Source organism: Chlorocebus sabaeus, chromosome 11 (assembly GCF_047675955.1).
Source record: "Chlorocebus sabaeus isolate Y175 chromosome 11, mChlSab1.0.hap1, whole genome shotgun sequence".
In the NCBI taxonomy this organism is placed as follows: domain Eukaryota; kingdom Metazoa; phylum Chordata; class Mammalia; order Primates; family Cercopithecidae; genus Chlorocebus; species Chlorocebus sabaeus.
The window spans coordinates 10,986,118-11,004,719 of NC_132914.1; the positions used below are offsets into that span (position 1 = coordinate 10,986,118).

An 18,602-nucleotide genomic window follows, 5' to 3' on the forward strand; every position below is an offset into this window, starting at 1 on the left:
TTTTGTATTTTTTTAGTAGAGACGGGGTTTCACCGGGTTAGCCAGGATGGTCTCGATCTCCTGACCTCGTGATCCACCCGTCTCGGCCTCCCAAAGTGCTGGGATTACAGGCTTGAGCCACCACGCCCGGCCAAGTGTTATTAAAAAAGAAAATATTTTGTAATTTTAAGGTTATTTCAAATTATGATGCAACAATACACTATAAATGCTATTCACTTATAAGAACAAGATATAAAACAATTTCCAAACTATATTGTTAAGTAAAAAATGCAAATGCTTAAGAATATGTCGATTATATTTCTATTCATATTTAAAATACGGATTATATATCTATATATGTTTAGTAAATAACATGTATGTAATTATGTATGTTTATTATGTATAGCACATAGTTTATATGTAGTATATATTCTTATATACTTTATATGTAGTACCTATAGAAATGTAAATAAGAAACTGATAATCATAGTTACTCTGAAGAGGCATTTCAGTAACTAGAGTTCAGGGTAGAAGATTTATTTATTTTATACTTTTACTAATGTTTTTACAGTTTGCCTTTTTAACATACATATATTACTGTTTCAAAAATGAGAACACTGTTTGAAATTTTTAAGAATTTTAAGCTTCTAGGTCTACCATAATGTACTAAAATAATTAGAACCTATTTTTATGAGATTGCTGTCGTTGTCTTGAAGAGATTGTGATGAGGCGCCATAAGAGTTCGGAATAGACTGAAAGAGACTATGGATGCGTATTAGTTCATTTTCTGCTGCTTTTAACAGGATATCTGAGACTGGAAATTTATAAAGAAAAGAAATTTATTTCGTACAGTGATGGAGACTGAGAAGTCCAAGGTCAAAAAGCTGTGTGTGGTGAGGGCCTTCTTGCCGGTAGGGACTCCCTAAAGAGTCTCAAGGTGGTACAGGGATCACACAGTGAGGGTGCTGCGTGTGCTAACATGCTAGCTCAGGTCCCTCTTCCTCTTTTTATAACGCCACCAGTTTTCTGCCTAGGATAACCCATTAATACATCAGCCCATTCATCCACTATTCTATAACTGGGAGTTCATTCATGAGGATAGAACCCTCATGATCCGATCGCCTCTTAAATGCCCCACCTCTCAGGCAGTGGCGTTCTGAGGCTCCCATGGAAAAAAACCGTAATAAGTGAGTGGATCCTTCACCGGCAGGCAACCAAGGTATCCAGGCTGTCTCATCATAATTGATTAGAAGGTTGGTGTGACCCACAGAGAGAAGAAAGAGCAGTGTAGTGCAGCGCCCACCGGAGAGCCACAGGGGAAAGGGGAACCCCTCCCACCCCTCAGCCAAGGGAGGCAGTCGGCGAGCACGCTACCCAGCCAGGGAAACTGTGCTTTTTCCACGGAACTGTGTAACTTACGAATTGGAAGCGCCCCCTCACAAACCCACGCCACCGGGGCCTAGCATCCCAACCCCGGAACACGCTACTCTGACGGGCTCTCAGCTGGAATGTGCAAGGCCTACTGAACTCCAGGGTGGGTGGGGAGGCGCGGGCAGAGGGCGACCAGCTCTGGCTGTGGCTGCCTGTTATCTAAGCCGTTTGAGCTCCTTAAGGGAGGGGCAGCAGCCAGCTCTGGGATTCATAGCTGCCTAACATGCAAAGCTCCCTGGGTGCGGGCAGGGAAGTACCCATTTCTGTAGCTTCAGGCTGTGCTTTTCCCCTGCGGAGCCAGGGAGGCTGGAGAGCTTGGTCCCAAGACTTGTCCGCACAGCCCAACACACTGGCTGTGGCAGTCTGCGCCAGAGTGCCTCTTCAGGCCTAACCTTGACCCATCCTTCCTCAGCGGGCAGGGCTTCCCTGCAGGATCTCCAAAAACTCCAGCCAGAGGCTCAGGGACAGAATTTGGTTCTCCCTGGCCTGGGCCCCTAGGGGCAGGGATGGCTACAGTCTCTGCAGACCAGCAGACTTAGCTGCTCCTCCTGGCAGTTCTGAGGAATCCGGGTAGCCCAGATAAGTGGGTTTCCCCTGAGCAAAACACACCCTCTCCACCAAGGGACAAAGTGCTTCATTAATCAGGTCCTATTCCCTGTGCCACCCAACTAGGTGAGACCCTCCAACAGGGGTTGTCAGATGCCCTACACAGGAGTGATACTACTAGCATCAGGTTGGTGCTCCTAAAGGTCAGAGGTCCCAGAAGAAGGGGCAGGCACCCATCTTTGCTGCTTTCCAGCCTCCTTGAGTGATATCTCCAGGCACTGGAGTGAATCAGATGAACAGGGCCTGAAGTGAACCCCCAGCAAACTGCAGCAGCCCTACAGAAGAGAGATCTGACCATTGAAAGAAAAACAAACAAACAGAAAGTGACAACAACAGCATCAACAACAACAACAAAAAGGCTCCCACAAAAACCCCATCTAAGGGTCAGCAGCCTCAAAGACTGAAACTAGACAAACTCACAAAGATGAAAAAGAATCAATGAAAAAATGATGAAAACCCAAAAGACCAGAGTGCCTCTTCTCCTCCAAATGATCGCAGCATCTCTCCATCAAGAGTGCAGAAGTGGACAGAGGATCAGATGGATGAATTGATAGAAGTAAGCTATAGAAGATGAGTGAAAAAAAACTATGATGAGATAAAGGAGCATGTTCTAACCCAATGCAAAGAAGCTAAGAACCTTGATAAAAGGTTAGATGAATTGCTAACTAGAATAACAAGTTTAGAGAGGAAGATAAACGACCTGATGGAGCTGAAAAACACAGCATGAAAACTTCGTGAAGCATAAAGTATCAACAGCCAAATTGACCAAGCAGAAGAAAGGATATCAGAGTTAGAAGACCACTTTACTGAAATAAGACATGCAGACAAGAATAGAGAAAAAAGAATGAAAAGGAATAAACAAATCCTCCAAGAAATATGGGACTTCATAAAAAGACCAAACCTATGATTGACTGGGGTACCAGAAATAGGTGGGAAGAATGGAAACAAGCTGGAAAACACACTTCAGGATATTATCCAGGAGAACTTCCCCAACCTAGCAACACAGGCCAACATGCAAATTCAGAAAATACAAAGAACACTACTAAGATACTCCACAAGAAGATCAACTCCAAGACACATAATCATTGGATTCCCCAAGGTCAAAATGAAGGAAAAACTGTTAAGGGCAGCCAGAGAGAAAGGCCAGGTACCTACAAAAAGAAGCCTATCAGATTAACAGCAGACCTCTCAGCAGAAAGTCAACCAGCCAGAAGAGATTGGGGACCAATATTCAACATTCTTAAATAAAAGAATTTTCAACCTGGAATTTCATATCCAGCCAAATTAAGCTTCATAAGTGAAGGAGAAGTAAAATCCTTTCCAGACAAGCAAATGCTGAGGGATTCTGTTACCATCAGGCCTGCGCTGCAAGAGCTTCTGAAAGAAGCACTAAATATGGAAAGTAAAAACTGGTACCAGCCACTGCAAAAACAGACCAAAATATAAAAACCAATGACACCATGAAGAAACTGCATCAACTAAAGTGCAAAATAACCAAATAGCATCATGATGATGGGATCAAATTCACACATAACAATACTAACCTTAAATGTAAATGGGCTAAATACCCCAATTAAAAGACACAGGCTGGCAAATTGGATAAGGAGTCAAGACCCATTGGTGTGCTGTATTCAGGAGACCCATCTTACATACAAAGACACACACAGTCTCAAAATAAAGGGATGGAGGAAAATTTACCAAGCAAATGGAAAGAAAAAAAAAAAAGCAGGAGTTGCAATCTTAGTCTCTGAAAAAACAGACTAAATGTTAAAAAAGACAAAGAATGGCATTACATAATGGTAAAGGAAACAATTCAACAAGAGGTAACTATTCTAAATGTATATGCACCCAATACAGGAGCACCCAGATTCATAAAGCACGTCCTTAGAGACCTACAAAGAGACTTAGACTCCCACACGATAACAGTGGGAGATTTTAACACCCCACTGTCAGTATTAAACAGATCAACGAGACAGAAAATTAAGAAGGATATTCAGGACTTGAACTCAGCTCTGGATCAAGTGGACCTAGTAGATGTCTACAGAACTCTCTATCCCAAATCAACAGAATATATGTTCTTCTCAGTGTCACATGGCACTTATTCTAAAATCAACCACATAATTGGAAGTAAAACACTTCTCAGCAAATGCGAAAGAACTGAAATCATAATAAACAGTCTCTCAGACCACACTGCAATCAAATTAGAACTCAAGATTAAGAAACTAACTCAAAAACACACACTTTCATGAAAATTGAACAACCTACTCCTGAACAGCACCTGAGTAAATAACGAAATTAAGGCAGAAATCAAGAAGTTATTTGAAACCAATGAGAACAAAGAGACAATGTACCAGAATCTCTGGGACACAGCTAAAGCAGTATTAAGAAGGAAACTTATATCACTAAATGCCCACATCAGAAAGTTGGAAAAAGCTCAAATTGACACTCTAACATAACGATTAAAAGAACTATAGAAGCAAGAGCAAAGTTATCCAAAAGCTAGCAGAAGACAAGAAATAACTAAGATCAGAGAAGAACTGGAGGAGATAGAGACATGAAAAACCCTTCAAAAAATCAATGAATCCTGGAGCTGGTTTTTTGAAAAAATTAACAAAGTAGATAGACAACTGGCTAGACTAATAAAGAAGAGAGAGAAGAATCAAATAGACACAGTAAAAAATGATAAAGATGATATCATCACTGACCCCACAGAAATACAAACCCCCATCAGAGAATACTATAAACACCTCTAAGCAAATAAACTAGAAAATCTACAAGAAATGGATAAATTCCCAGATGCATACACCCTACCAGGACTGAACCAGGAAGAAGTTGAATCCCTGAATAGACAATAACAAGCTCTGAAATAGAGGCAGCAATTAATAGACTACCACACGCTCAAAAAAAGCCAAGGACTAGACAGACTCGCAGCTGAATTCTACCAGAAATACAAAGAAGAGCTGGTACCATTCCTTCTGAAACTATTCCAAACAATTGAAAAGGAGAGACTCCTCCTTAACTCATTTTATGAAGCCAGCATCATCCTGATACTAAAACTGGGAAGAGACACAACCAAAAAAGAAAACTTTAGGCCAATATCCCTGATGAACATTGATGCGAAAATCCTCAATAAAATACTGGCAAACTGAATCCAGCAGCACATCAAAAACTTGTCCACCACAATCAAGTTGGCTTCATCCCTGGGATGCAAGGCTCATTCAACATATGCAAATCAATAAACATAATCCAATACATAAACAGAATCAAAGACAAAAACCACATGATTATCTCAATAGATGCAGAAAAGGTCTTTGATGAAATTCAACATCCTTCATGTTAAAAACTCTCAATAAACTAGGTATTGCTGTAACGTATCTCAAATAATAAGAGCTATTTATAATGAATGCACAGCCAATATCATATTGAATGGGCAAAAGCTGGAAGCATTTTCTTTGAAAATCGGTACAAGACAAGGATGCCCTCTCTCACCACTCCTATTCAACATAGTACTGAAAGTTCTGGCCAGGGCAGTCAGGCAAGAGAAAGAAATAAAAGGTATTCAAACAGGAAGAGAGGAGGTCAACGTTGCCTCTGTTTGCAGACAACATTATTTCATATTTAGAAAACCCCATCATCTCAGCCCAGAAACTTCTTGAACTGATAAGCAACTTCATCAAAGTCTCAGGATACAAAATCAATGTGCAAAAATCGCAAGCATTCCTTTACACCAACAATAGGCAAGCAGAGAGCCAAATTATAAATGAACTCCCGTTCACCATTGCTACAATGAGAATAGAATACCTAGGAATACAGCTAACAAGGGATGTGAAGGACTTCTTCAAGGAAAACTACAAGCCACTGCTCAAAGAAATAAGACAGGACACAAACAAATGGAAAAACATTCCATCTTCATGGATAGGAAGAATGAATATTGTGAAAATGGTCATATTGCCCAAAGTAATTTATAGATTCAATGCTATTCCCATCAAACTACTGTTGACGTTCTTCAGAGAATTAGAAAAAACTATTTTAAATTTCATCTGGAATCAAAGAAGACCCTGTATAGCCAAGACAATCCTAAGCAAAAAGAACAAACCTGGGGGCATCATGCTATCTGACTTCAAACTGTACTATAAGGCTACAGTAACCAAGACAGTATGGTACTTGTCCCAAAACAGACATATAGACCAATGGAGCAGAACAGAGACTTCAGCAATAACACCATACATCTACAACCATCTGATCTTCAATAAGTCTGGCGAAAATAAGCAATGGGGAAAGGATCTCCTATTCAGTAAATGGTTCTGGGAAAACTGGCTAGCCATATGCAGAAAACCGAAACTGGGCTCCTTCCTTACACCTTATACAAAAATTAACTCAAGATGAATTAAAGACTTAAATGTAAAACTCAAAACCGTCAAAACCCTAGAAGAAAACCTAGGTAATACCATTCAGGACATAGGCATGGGCAAAAACTTCATAACTTATTGACAACTGAATCTCGACCTATATATGGTTCTCTACAAATTAAAAATGGATAATATTGACTATACAAAGCCCACTAGCGTTTGCATAAATTTACTTCAACAAGTTTCATAGGTTTCATGCTACATAATTTAATGAATATGGCAAACACAATCAAATTTATTTAGCACCATTTCAGCTAAAAGTATCAGCTTTTAACACAGCTACACACACACATCACCACCACCACCACCACACATAATCAAACACCAGTATTTCAGACCCCAAAAATCAATAGCTAATTTACAAAATAAATACTGTTTTTGAAAGTAGTAGTAGGAGAGTTAGGTTAAAAAGCCATTGCTTGGAATTTTTCAGCTTAGATCCAAGAAAAATTAGCAAACTGAGAATTTTAAGAAAGACCACCATATTTTATTAAAGTTGGATGTGGTGCCCTTCCTATGCACCAGGAAAAGCATAATTTCTAGTTGTCAAAACAATGACTTCCTTGCTAGTTCAAGCTGTAGTTATACAGCTCTAAAGAAATATTAACAATTTATATAAATGGGTTGAAAAGGTGATTATTTTCTATTCAAATTAAAAATGCAAACATGAATACAATGTTACTTCAAATAATTAAGAAATTTTATCGTCATTAGCTAAGTAATGAGGCCAAGTCATCCCCAGTAACTTCCTGTGACACCAAAGGGAATGCATTTTATCTCTAAAGAAGCACAGCTGGGTCTGTCGTGAACTAGCAATGTGAAGGTGAACCCTTTGGCTTCTGGGGGATTTTATTTCCTCTGCTATAGAATTGAAGGACTTTGTTCAAGTGTCTTGCAAAGACTTCCTGCTTTGCAAAGACATGTTGGGTGGAGTAAGAAGTAAATTTTTTAAAGGCATTTGGACTTTTTTTCTATCTGTATGATAGCATAATTCAAAACTATTCCACACAGTTGTTCTGGAAAAATTTTCCTCCTGGGATGTAAATGTAATGACTGACATTAAAAAGTCTGAAAATGAAGCATCAAACAATAAAAATGTGGTTTAAAATCTTTAAAATGCTTGTAATATCTGGGTGAAAAATGATGCACCACTACCAGTTAGAATATCCCACCTTTGAATTTTAAGAGCTAAGAATCTGAGCAGGGGAAAAATGACAAAAGCGATGCACTATTCATGCCATTCTTCTAAACATGCATTCAGTGCGCACCAATTGAAAAGTAAACATCTTGAAATACTACGAAGAAAGATTATTCCTTCCCTCAAACACCATACAAAAACCACATTATCTGCACACACACACACACACACACACACGTCTCAAATGAATCAAACAAAATAAAAAAGACCATCATGAGTAAAAACGCTCTATGACCCAGCATGTTTTCTGTGTTCCAATGACGCATGTACCTTCTACCCTATTCTAATTGGTTCTTCTTTTCTCTCTCCATCACGAGAACCACTTTGTGGGTTTCTAGTTCAATGTTGTTCCAGGTATTTTACAAATCCTGCTCGCTTCAAAGTTACAGGGAACATCATTCCAGGCCCATTTATCTTGGTTATAAACAAGAACAACACAGTTTTCTCCCTGATAGTTGTTGGGTTCGTTGTCATGCCAGAATCTGAAAGAAAAACAACATAGATAGAGATTTATAGGTATATATAGATAATGTAGATTATAGGTGTAGATTAGATATAGATATATTAGGAGACAATTCAGAGAAATGTCCCTAGTGAACAGTTTAGAACTGCACTAATACTATACTCACTAGACACACGTAGCTGCTGAGCACTTGAAATGTGGCTTCTCTGAATTGAAATGTGCTTTAAGTCTTAAGTGCTGTATTTTTAAGACTTATTACCAATAAAGAATGTCAAAGATCTCAGTAATAATTTTATAATGATCACATGTTGAAATGATAAGATTTGGATATATTGGGTTAAACACATTATTAAAATACATTTCACTTGTTTCTTTTTACTTTCTTAATATAGCTAACAAAAAATTTTAAATTGCACATGTGGCTTTGCATTATATTTTTATTAAACGATATTGGCTTCAAGAAAGAAAATGACAAGATTTTAATTCTCTTTCAAAGACAATTTTTATCACTTATATTGTTTATCTAAATGTCAAACCTAAAACAATTTTTATATCATTTCCATGTTTTTCATTCTTTCATTATTGACACTGTACAGATAAGAATACTGAATATTTCATGGAAATTATAGGACCATTCTGGAACTGGGACATAGCATATAGAGATTACTCAATCTACTCTGGTCTCTCCTAACATTTTTATATCAATGTACTCCACTTCAAAATGAATGTTTCTTGCTACCATCTTCTAACCTTTGCTTATAAATCCCCTTAGCCCACTCAATATACTCACACTGTGCGTGGGTTAAATGGCGTCTGGTCCACCCAGCGCCACTGACCTTTGGCGTTCTCATCTCTCAGTCCAAGGAAATAGGAAAAGCGTCTATCCAGAAATTGAGTAACAAAGTTCTGCATAAAAATATGCATTTTAATATATTTGCATGAATCAGATGATGGCTATGACATTGGAAAAAGAGGAAAGATGTCAACTAGATTACTGGTTAAGCACAAAAGCTCTGGCATCAGAGAGATCTGTTTTCAAATCCTGCCTGTAATGTTGGTAAGTGCTTCAATCTTACCAAACCTCCAGTGCTCTTGTCTTCAGAACGGACAACTCCACTACTTTATAGAGTTACTGTGAAGATTAAGTGAGGTCAGACTTGCAACCCTTTCAGCACAATGCTTAATAGGATTAGATTTTTTAGGAGGTTTTGGTTTTAATATCACCTTCTTTAATTGTGTGCATATTTCATTAAATTCCATTTTATTCAGAATCACCAAACCTATAGATTGTAAAGCTATGGAGACAAAATCCTTGAGGAAACTATTAACCAAGAAAAAGTTAGAATCTGAGTCATGGTACATAAATGGAATCATATTACATGAGGAAATAAGTTTTAGCCTGTAAAGAGTTTACCCTAAGATTTCTTTACTTATCATTAGATCCATACATCTGAATTATTTTTCCTATACTTATCTTGAGAAGCTAGTTCAGTCCTGATTAATCAGTCATTTATTCATCTACTAACCAAACATTTATCAAGACCTATTCAGTGTGCCTCACACTGCACAGGACATTGGAAGCGCAAAAGTGAGTAGAGCATGGTTCCAGCCCTCCACGTAGTAAGAGTCACTGGAAGAGATGGAGCAGTGAACAGACAGTTATAGTGGAGCGGAGTAAATGCCATGATCTCATTGTGCACAGAGTCCCACAGAAGTACCGCCCACTTAGCATAGGGAGGGGTAGAATGAGGAAGGTAGTTAGGGTAGCTTTCTGGAGGAAATCACATATGAATCAAATATAGAAAGACCAAAAGAAGTTGGCCATATAACAAAAAGTTGAAGAGGAAGAAAGGGCTTTCCAGGCAGATGGAGCAGATGAAAACAGACAGAGGCATAACAGGACAGAGAAATTCCTCTTTTTCTGGAAAGAGATTCAAACGAGCAGAGAAACTGATGTGATCCTCCCAACACACCTGCTCAGCTTCCGTGCTGATGGTCATCAGATGGGCCCCCATCCCTGAACAATTCCTTTCACTCTCAGCCCATGTCTTGTTGTCAGTAAGAGGAAAATAGCAGTTGGACTGCAAGGTTCTCCAGCCAACAGGACAACAGTTCCAGGTGCTCCCTCAAGTGAAAATTAAAATGGAAATTGATAAGAAAAGAATATTTCATCTGTAACAGATTGCATGACTATTCTACTACCTATATCCAATTAATATTTGTGAGAATAATATCAAGATCACCAAAATTAAATCTGTTCTTCTGTCAAAAGATCGTGAAAATTACATTCCTAAATATCTTCTAAACATAAGTACTAGACACCACATAATGACTACAAGAAAATGACAAAATGTTATCTTAGAAGGCATGACTATTATTCAATGTTCCTACATCCCTTGACTTTCATATTTAAAGTGTTTCCATTATGAAGCTTTTGCAGAATATTTTACCTAAAGGGGGTAAAGAACCTACTAAAACTCAAGCACTCCCCCATTCTCCCAAATGAGATGACAAATTCCACAATAATAAAAGAAATAAAGACATATCAGCAAAGCTATATATTCTAGGAGGAAACTGTCTTTATGATATGTCTGAATCATGGGAAAATTGAATTTGATTAATACTACGTTTTGGATGTCAAAAATAACCCATCGATCTGTGAAGCCATATTCTCCAGTTATTAACTGATTACAGTAATGAGAAATAATTCTATCTTAAGGTATTGTTATTTACTCCGATGCCAGATTCTCATCTTATGCTATCTTAATCTTTCCTGGTTCACTACTGACATTCCTTAAGTCGAATTATGAATTTGAACCAAAATGGAAATTTAAAAAGAAATTATCTTATGCTCTATACCTTCAGCACTTTTCAGTTCTGATTTCTCTTTGATGCATTTGAGTTTTTCATGGTGCTCTAACTTGTGTACTCCTGTGCCTTTCTGACAGCGGGAAAAGTTGTGATGAGTCACTGTCAAGGACAAAAGCAAGTTAGGTTTCTTTTGCTATGTAACCACTAATTAGGGAAATAGGGGCTGACCTCCCTAACCTTTCTCTTATCCTGATAATTAAGGCCCTCATATTCTCTTTTCTTTCAATGCAGCTCGTTTGCTCCAGCTCCAGGTGAATTGGTTGAAAGCAACTGTCGAAAATTAATATTTTTATTATATTGTTCATTTTGTGCTTTATAGGAGAAGTTTTGCAAACTTTTATGTGCACATGCTTGCAAGCATGATATTCTGTCAAAATTTGTGTTAGAATAGGGGTTTTGGTGCACACTGGGTTGTATGAACCTTACACATTTCTAACATACTTTCACCTTGAAATATATAAACAAATGTAAAAAAGTGGAAAACCATTTAGCAAATTATTGTAAGGTGAACACTCCAGGTGACAACTACTTAGCTCAAGAAACAGAATATTGCCAAAACCCCAGATAGCCTTCACATCTCAAACGCAACTCACTCCCTCTCCTTTAAAGGTAACCACTCCTGGCTTTTAAAGTAACCACTGTGCTTTGCTTTACAATTTTATCACTTACTAACATGTCCCCTGTTTTGCCTGTTTTTGAATGGCAAAACAGGGGACATGTTAGTAAGTGGTAAATCAGATTTGCCTGTTTTTGAATGACAATCATACAGTATGAATTCTGATTCTGTCTTTTGTTGAGAATTGTTTGGAAATTTATCTATTTTGTTACGTGCCCTCTATAATTAATGCATTTTCATTGCTGTAAAGTGAACTATTGTCTTCATGAAATAAAATATACTTACCTATTCTACTTCTATTAGATGTGTGCATTGTTTCCAGTATTTGGCTACTGTGAACTCTGACCTTCTGAGCATTTTCAGCCACGCATTGTGGAGCACACAAGCATGTGTTTCTGTAGGGCACATACGTAGGAGTGGAACTGCAGGCAATAGGGTGTGAATATTGTAAACTATGATAGTGGTCAACTTTTCCAGAGTGATTGTAAAGTTTAAACTCCACCAGAAGCAATTCATTAGAGGTCCATTTGCTCCATGGCATCATCAATCTTTGGTAGTGCCAGACTTTTTAATTGTTGCCATCCTGTTATGTTGCCAAAAGCGACTTTGAGTTGCATTTGCATTTCCCTGATAATTAATGAGGCTGGCACTTTTGTGTGTTTAGATTTCATTTTTCTCTCTTTTTTTGTTAGTACCTATTTAAGACTTTGCCAACATTTTTATTGTAAGTATTTTTCCTACTGGTTTGAAAAAATTTTTATATAATCTACACGTGAATTATTTATTAATTATATGCATTACAAGTATCTTCTGTGGCTTTTTATTTTCACTGCTACAGGTATGTTTTGTTGTACCATAACTCATTTTAATGTAGTATAATTTGTCAATGCTTATTTTCTAGTGCATTTTGTGACTTGTTTAAGAATCGTTCTCTACCTCAAGGTCATGAGGATATTCTCCCCTGTATTCTCAGCTACTCGGGAGGCTGAGGCAGGAGAATGGCGTAAACCCAGGAGGCAGAGCTTGCAGTGAGCTGAGATCCGGCCACTGCACTCCAGCCCGGGTGACAGAGCAAGACTCCATCTCAAAAAAAAAAAAAACCTTTATTGATTTACTTTTCACATTTTGGACAATAATCCACTCTAGATTTGTTTTTGTATATAGTATGATGCAAGAGACCAATATCATCTTTTAAATAATCAATGGGCTCTGCAACATTAATTGAACAAAACTGTCCTTTTCTGATATCTCTGAGATATCTTCTTTTGCTTTATATAAAGAGTCTTATATACATGAGGGATCTGTAACTGAGCTCTCCTTCATTTTCCTCTAGTCTATTTGTCTTGCACCTATATCATATTACTTTAATTATAATTATTTTAGGTTTGATATCAGAAAGAATTTTTTTAATGGTGGTGATAGTTTCAAGGGTGTATCTTATCCCCCAAATTCAGATGTATACATTAAATATGTACAGGTTATTATATGTCAATTGTACATCAATAAAGAGGTTGAAAGAAAGGGGGGAAAAAAGAAAGAGAGGGAAAGAGAGAGAGAGAGAGAGAACAATTCTTCCAACCTTGTTCTTTTCAAAGCCCATCTATCTGAAAGTTATTTTTCTGCTGCTTACTCTTTACTCATAAAATGTATCCCTTTGTAATCCCAGTCCAAAATGGGGGGAAATTTACTATAGTAACCAACTTTTACATGTACAGAAAATGGTCTAAATTCCATCATTCAATTCCTATCACAAGGTAGCACCATCGAAAGACAGAAAGTCAAGAATGTAGCTCTGAATATTCAGCGCAAGACCCTGAAGATACCACCGATAAGTTATGCTAGGAAATATCAAGATACCAAAAGGCTTAGAGCAACCTCAGAAAAATTGTTTGGAAAAAATAATTCAAGAAGAGTCCTACTTTGGCTAAGAACTTACCCAAACAACTTGCAATAAAACAGACACCGAGAAGTGAGATGAAAACTGTAGCAATAACCCAAGGGATCCACTGGGAATGCACGCTTCCTTCCACTGGCACCAAAAGAAAAATAGAGATTAACCTCCTCTCAGCTACAAGCTAGGAAAGCTAATTCTACCAAGAAGCAATCTAAAAATGAGAGTAAACAAAATATTTTAGATCTAGAGAAAAGCATTTTTTCCAAATAAATCAATTTTAGAGCTTATTGATGAATAAATAAGAAAGAAAAATGTAAATTTTCTTGGTAATTTTGGAATAAAAAGAATTTTATAAGTAAGATACAAAACCCAAAAACCATTAGAATTGATAATTTTATTCCATAAAAATTAAAACTTCTATATAACACAAGCAATGTTAGAGTCAAAGAACATACACAAGGAAAGTCTTGTCATAATATTAATATGCAGACTGTATAAAGTATTTCAAAATCAACTAGAAAACTGAGCAAAACTCTGAGCAGGAAATTTGCTGAAATTTTAATTTGCTGAAGTTATAAATAGCCCCTAGTCAAACAAAACTATGCCCAATCAGGGAACTGTAAACTACAAGATTGTGGTATAACTTTTCACACATCAGATTTTTTAAGTAAATTAAATACATGCAGTGTTGGTAAGGCTGAGGGGAAATAAGCGCTCTTGGTAAGAAAATAAATCCTGCTGCCTCGACTATAAAATTAGGAATGCCTTTTAGAAGGATCAATTTAGGAACATTTATCCATTTTTAAATGCATTACATTTGCCACAATAATTTCAATTATAGGTATCTATTAAGTAGAAATAATTGAGCTTGTTTATGTTAAAAGATATTCATTGCGGTACTTTTCAAAATAGAAAAAACATACTGTAATCTAATATTCACATGTGTATTATCAATAGTGTAAATTCTAAATTATGGTCACTTCACACAATGATATTCTATATAGTAATTAAATAAGCATGTAATCAGTATATACTGTTGCAAAAAATCTCCAAGAAGTATTGTTGCCTAAAAAGGTAACAATATTTTTAGGTAATTCAATAGGATCACGCTGTGATTACAGTTTGCCATGGTAGGGTGATGAGATAAAATAAAACTTTAATTTTAATTTATACATTTCCACATTTGTTCTATATGTCTATCAAAAATATTATTTAATATTATCACAATACAAATCCACTGGTGTCACTGAAGTCAAACATAAAAATGGGACAATTAGAGCCTCTGATACAGCATAAGCCTAAGTACATTTTCTACATCTTCCTTTTCTCTTTTTTCTTTAAAAGAATCTTTTCATATTACTCTCTTTCTTTTCACCTTATTTCTCTTTCGTATATTTTATATTCCCTTTTGGTCCAATCGACATTTTATGAAGAAGTTTCTGTTATCCAACTTATTTGACTCTACGTCCTTTCTCTTCATCAATGTCATTTTTATTTCCTTCCACCTCCTCCTCCCCATCACCATCAACAATCTTTAAAACTACCGTCAATTCATATCTTTTAAATTAGTTATAAATCCTTCTGCTTCTTGAAATTGAAAGGAGAGAAAGTACTCACGTTTACTTTGAGGTTTTTCTAGACCCATTGTCTAATTAGTCTCTTGTTCAATAGTCAGGAGGGCAAGAACTTGTTCTATTTTTTCCCCCAGAGTATATTTCTGTGGATAGAGGAATATATTCAGAAATACTTGAGATCGAACACCAATGTTACATATTCTAGTGAGATTAGAAAGTTCCCAATATAAGAAAGTTAACTCAAAAGAAGTCTTTTTCAGAGACTGGGGTTTCCTTTGATTCATTCCGGGAGATGAGGCAAAAAAAAAAAAAAAAAAAAAAAAGGAAATTGAGAAAGCAATACCCAAAAACAGTACAACAGTTAGTAGAAACCCACAAGTATGTTGAGATCACTAGATCAGTGTGTAATGTGGAATTTCTCAATTTGTTTTTTTTTTATTAAGACAAAAAATTTAGTAACGCCCTAAAAAAAATAATTGTTATGCCCAATAAAAATTTAGTAAATATCCCCTCTTTTGTTATTCTTTTTGTGAATATTGTATTTTCAAAGGCAGTTATATTCTTGAGGTGAGCTCTATACTAAAAAGTTCTCTGGACTGAATAAAAAGTTGAGTCTGAGAGCAAAAGATAATGTGAACAATGAACAAAAGCTTTTTTTTTTTTTGAGACAGAATCTCACTCTGTCACCCAGGCTGGAGTGCAGTGGCCGGGTCTCAGCTCACTGCAAGCTCTGCCTCCCGGGTTCACGCTATTCTCCTGCCTCAGCCTCCGGAGTAGCTGGGACTACAGGCGCCCGTCACCTCGCCCGGCTAGTTTTTTTGTATTTTTTTAGTAGAGACGGGGTTTCACGATGTTAGCCAGGATTGTCTCGATCTCCTGACCTCATGATCCGCCGGTCTCGGCCTCCCAAAGTGCTAGGATTACAGGCTTCAGCCACTGCACCCGGCCCAAAAGCTTTTAAAGTACACATTGTGTGTCCATTTATGTGAAGACACAGCAACCTTTGTTTTAGACTTGAGGAAGAGATGATAGAGCTGTTAATTAAATCCCAAGAACTTTCTACCTGAGCAAAAAGAGTTGTGTTAAGGCAAAGACAAAGAAAATGTAAGATTCTGTGCTAAAGACACTATCAGAGTCCCTGACTTCATTTATAGCACTGTTAGGGAGTGAATGTTTGTATCTCCTCAAAATTCATTTGTGGAAGCCCTGCCCTCCAACGTAATGGCATTTAGAGGCCAAAAGTTTGGGAGGTAATTAGGTTTATTATGAGGTCATGAGAATGGGGTCCTCATGATGGAATTATAAGAAGAGACCAGGCTAACGAGTTGTTAACTTCCTGCGGGTGCGCAGGCTGTGGCCGTCTTCCTTGCTGTTGCTCTTCTCATCGAAGAAGATGGCCCTGGGGACGGTGCTGAGGGACCTGCGGCATCTATGGGCCTGCTTGCTGCGTTCACTGGTCAAGGTACTATAGACCAGTTTGAATATGATGGTTGTGACTATTGTGATGCATATCTGCAGATGAAGGGTAACTGAGAGATGGTATATGACTGCACCAGCTCCTCCTTTGACAGAATCATTGCGATGATGAGTCCAGAGGACAGCTGGGTCTCCAAGTGACAGCGAGTCAATAACTTTAAGCCAGGTGTATATGTGGTGTCAGTCACTGGTCGCTTGCCCCAAAGAACTGTGCAGGAGCTGAAACGTCGAGGAGTGGCCTACAAATCCAGAGACACAGCTATGAAGACCTAGCAAGACGCAGGGCTGCCAGCATCTTTGCTGTCCACCTCCTGCCTCTGCTTACTTTTTGTGTGCTTGGGCCTTGGCTGACTGCTGGGTCCTGGTCTGCCTTGTCTGTGCTCCTGTAGGAGGTAGGTCCTTTTCTCCTCCGGCCCAGTAGGGGACCTTGGGTAACATCCCATTTTTTGGCCAAGGTGAGTTATTTGTTTTGAGATAAAAAATTTACTACAAATTCTCATTTACTTAAATTTCCACAGAAATCCTGTTAGTGTCCCCATTTTGATTTCCCTAAGTTCCTTGTTCTCCCTCTGTAAAAAGAGAATGATTGCACCCTGCCTGTTGACCTCAGGCATGTTGTGATTGTAGAAACGAAGCTATGTGAAAATTATGTAAATATTAGAAAGAGAGAAACAGAAAAAAAAAAGAAGAGACCAAAGAGTTCTCCAGAAGGCGGCCATCTGCAAGGCTACAGGAAAGCCCTCACTGGTAAAGCGGTTAATTTGACAGGACTCCAAGAACAAATTTACATAATTTGAAGGACACTGGGATTCATCACGGAAGCAACATGACCCACAGAGAGCAAAGAAAGGTGAGAAAGGACAGCTGCCCACCCAGGATTGGCATGGAGCCAAAGGAGGCTCCCTACAACGGGAAAATGAGGAGTGAGTGACAGTCCCTGGGGACCCACACTTCTGCCATGCTGGCACTCTGATCTTAGACTTTCAGCTATTAGAACTACGAGAAATAAATGTCTGTCTTTCTTACCAACCAGTCTATGGTGTTCTGTGATAGTGGCCCAAGCTCACTCAGACAAGTACGTAACAGCTTAGAGATACTTTAAGAAAGATTTCTACGATCCAGAATATAGCCCTTTCCCTGAATTCTTCCCTAAACGACATATTACTTTAATTATATGTGTGTATATATATTCTGTGATCTTGAGTGAACTGCTACTTTACTATGTTAAATTGGGGATGGGAGGAGGTAAAATTAAAAATTTGGCAATCCATATATTTTCCGGCACTGTTCAGTCACTGCAAGAGGTATTCCAATAGCAACAATAGCACTAATGACAAACTCTGATATGCAACCCTGGAAACTAGATTTTTGGCTAAAGTAATATTGATTTCTATCAAAAGGACCTGGGACTCCTAGAGAATACATAAATCTTGCTTAGAACAGGAGAAAAATAGAATAGGTCTGGTACCTTCTGTTGTTCTCAGAAAGTGACTACAATTTCAAAAATATGAGGGAAACTCTACTCTAGAAAGTTCTCTGAGCTGAATGAAAAGCTGTGTCCAAGACAGTTAAGATTACAAAAAGACAATATGAACAATGAGGAAAACCTCCATTAACCTTTGTTTTTGAGTTGAAGAAGACGTGACAGAGTTGTTAATTAAAAACTAAGATCTTCCTAGATAACAGAAATCAGGCTTGTTAAGGAAAAAAAAGAAAAAAGAAAAAAAGAGAGAGAGCGATTCTGTAGTAGATACAATCTTTATCACAGGTAAAAGGTAAGGTGGTTAATTTGACAGGACTACAAGAACAAGTTTACAAAATTTGAAGGAGGACACTTTGGGATTCATCACGGAAGTAACATGAGCCACAGAGAGCAAAGAAGAGCAACACAGGACAGCTGGCCACCCGGGATTGGCATGGAGCCAAGGGAGGCTCCCCACAACTGGAAAATGATGAGTAAGTGACAGTCCCCAGGGACCCACACTTCTGTCATGAACCTGTACAATCCTGGGCACAGGAGATCCCCTTGACACTCCCCCAAGCCCTGCCCTCCACCAGGCCCGCACTTACATGGAGAGCTGCATG

General features: G+C 38.0%; 1 protein-coding gene and 1 pseudogene across 1 annotated transcript; one reads left to right on the forward strand and one right to left on the reverse strand.

The window, feature by feature from the left end:
* Window positions 1-580: 580 nt before the first annotated feature.
* CLEC4D (C-type lectin domain family 4 member D) lies at window positions 581-15,340 on the reverse strand. Its single transcript, XM_007967500.3, has 6 exons — window positions 15,085-15,340; window positions 13,510-13,602; window positions 10,946-11,056; window positions 10,060-10,211; window positions 8,877-8,992; window positions 581-8,105 (listed from the first exon to the last, which is right to left on the reverse strand). Exons 1-6 carry the CDS (start codon window positions 15,110-15,112, stop codon window positions 7,958-7,960), a joined length of 648 nt encoding a protein of 215 aa, XP_007965691.1. The 5' UTR covers window positions 15,113-15,340; the 3' UTR covers window positions 581-7,957.
* A 1,094-nt stretch (window positions 15,341-16,434) lies between these two features.
* On the forward strand, window positions 16,435-16,790 carry LOC119622688 (transcription elongation factor SPT4-A-like; annotated as a pseudogene).
* Window positions 16,791-18,602: the final 1,812 nt, after the last annotated feature.

What these genes read in the sequence shown, in the direction of transcription:
- CLEC4D (XM_007967500.3), bottom strand. Translation starts at nt 15,112, where the DNA reads ATGGGTCTAGAAAAACCTCAAAGTAAAC. An exon ending in AGAAAAACCTCAAAGTAAAC is followed by an intron (nt 13,603 to 15,084) that starts GTGAGTACTTTC and finishes TTTTGGTGCCAG; the next exon opens with TGGAAGGAAGCGTGCATTCC. An exon ending in AGAACTGAAAAGTGCTGAAG is followed by an intron (nt 10,212 to 10,945) that starts GTATAGAGCATA and finishes TTTTCACTTGAG; the next exon opens with GGAGCACCTGGAACTGTTGT.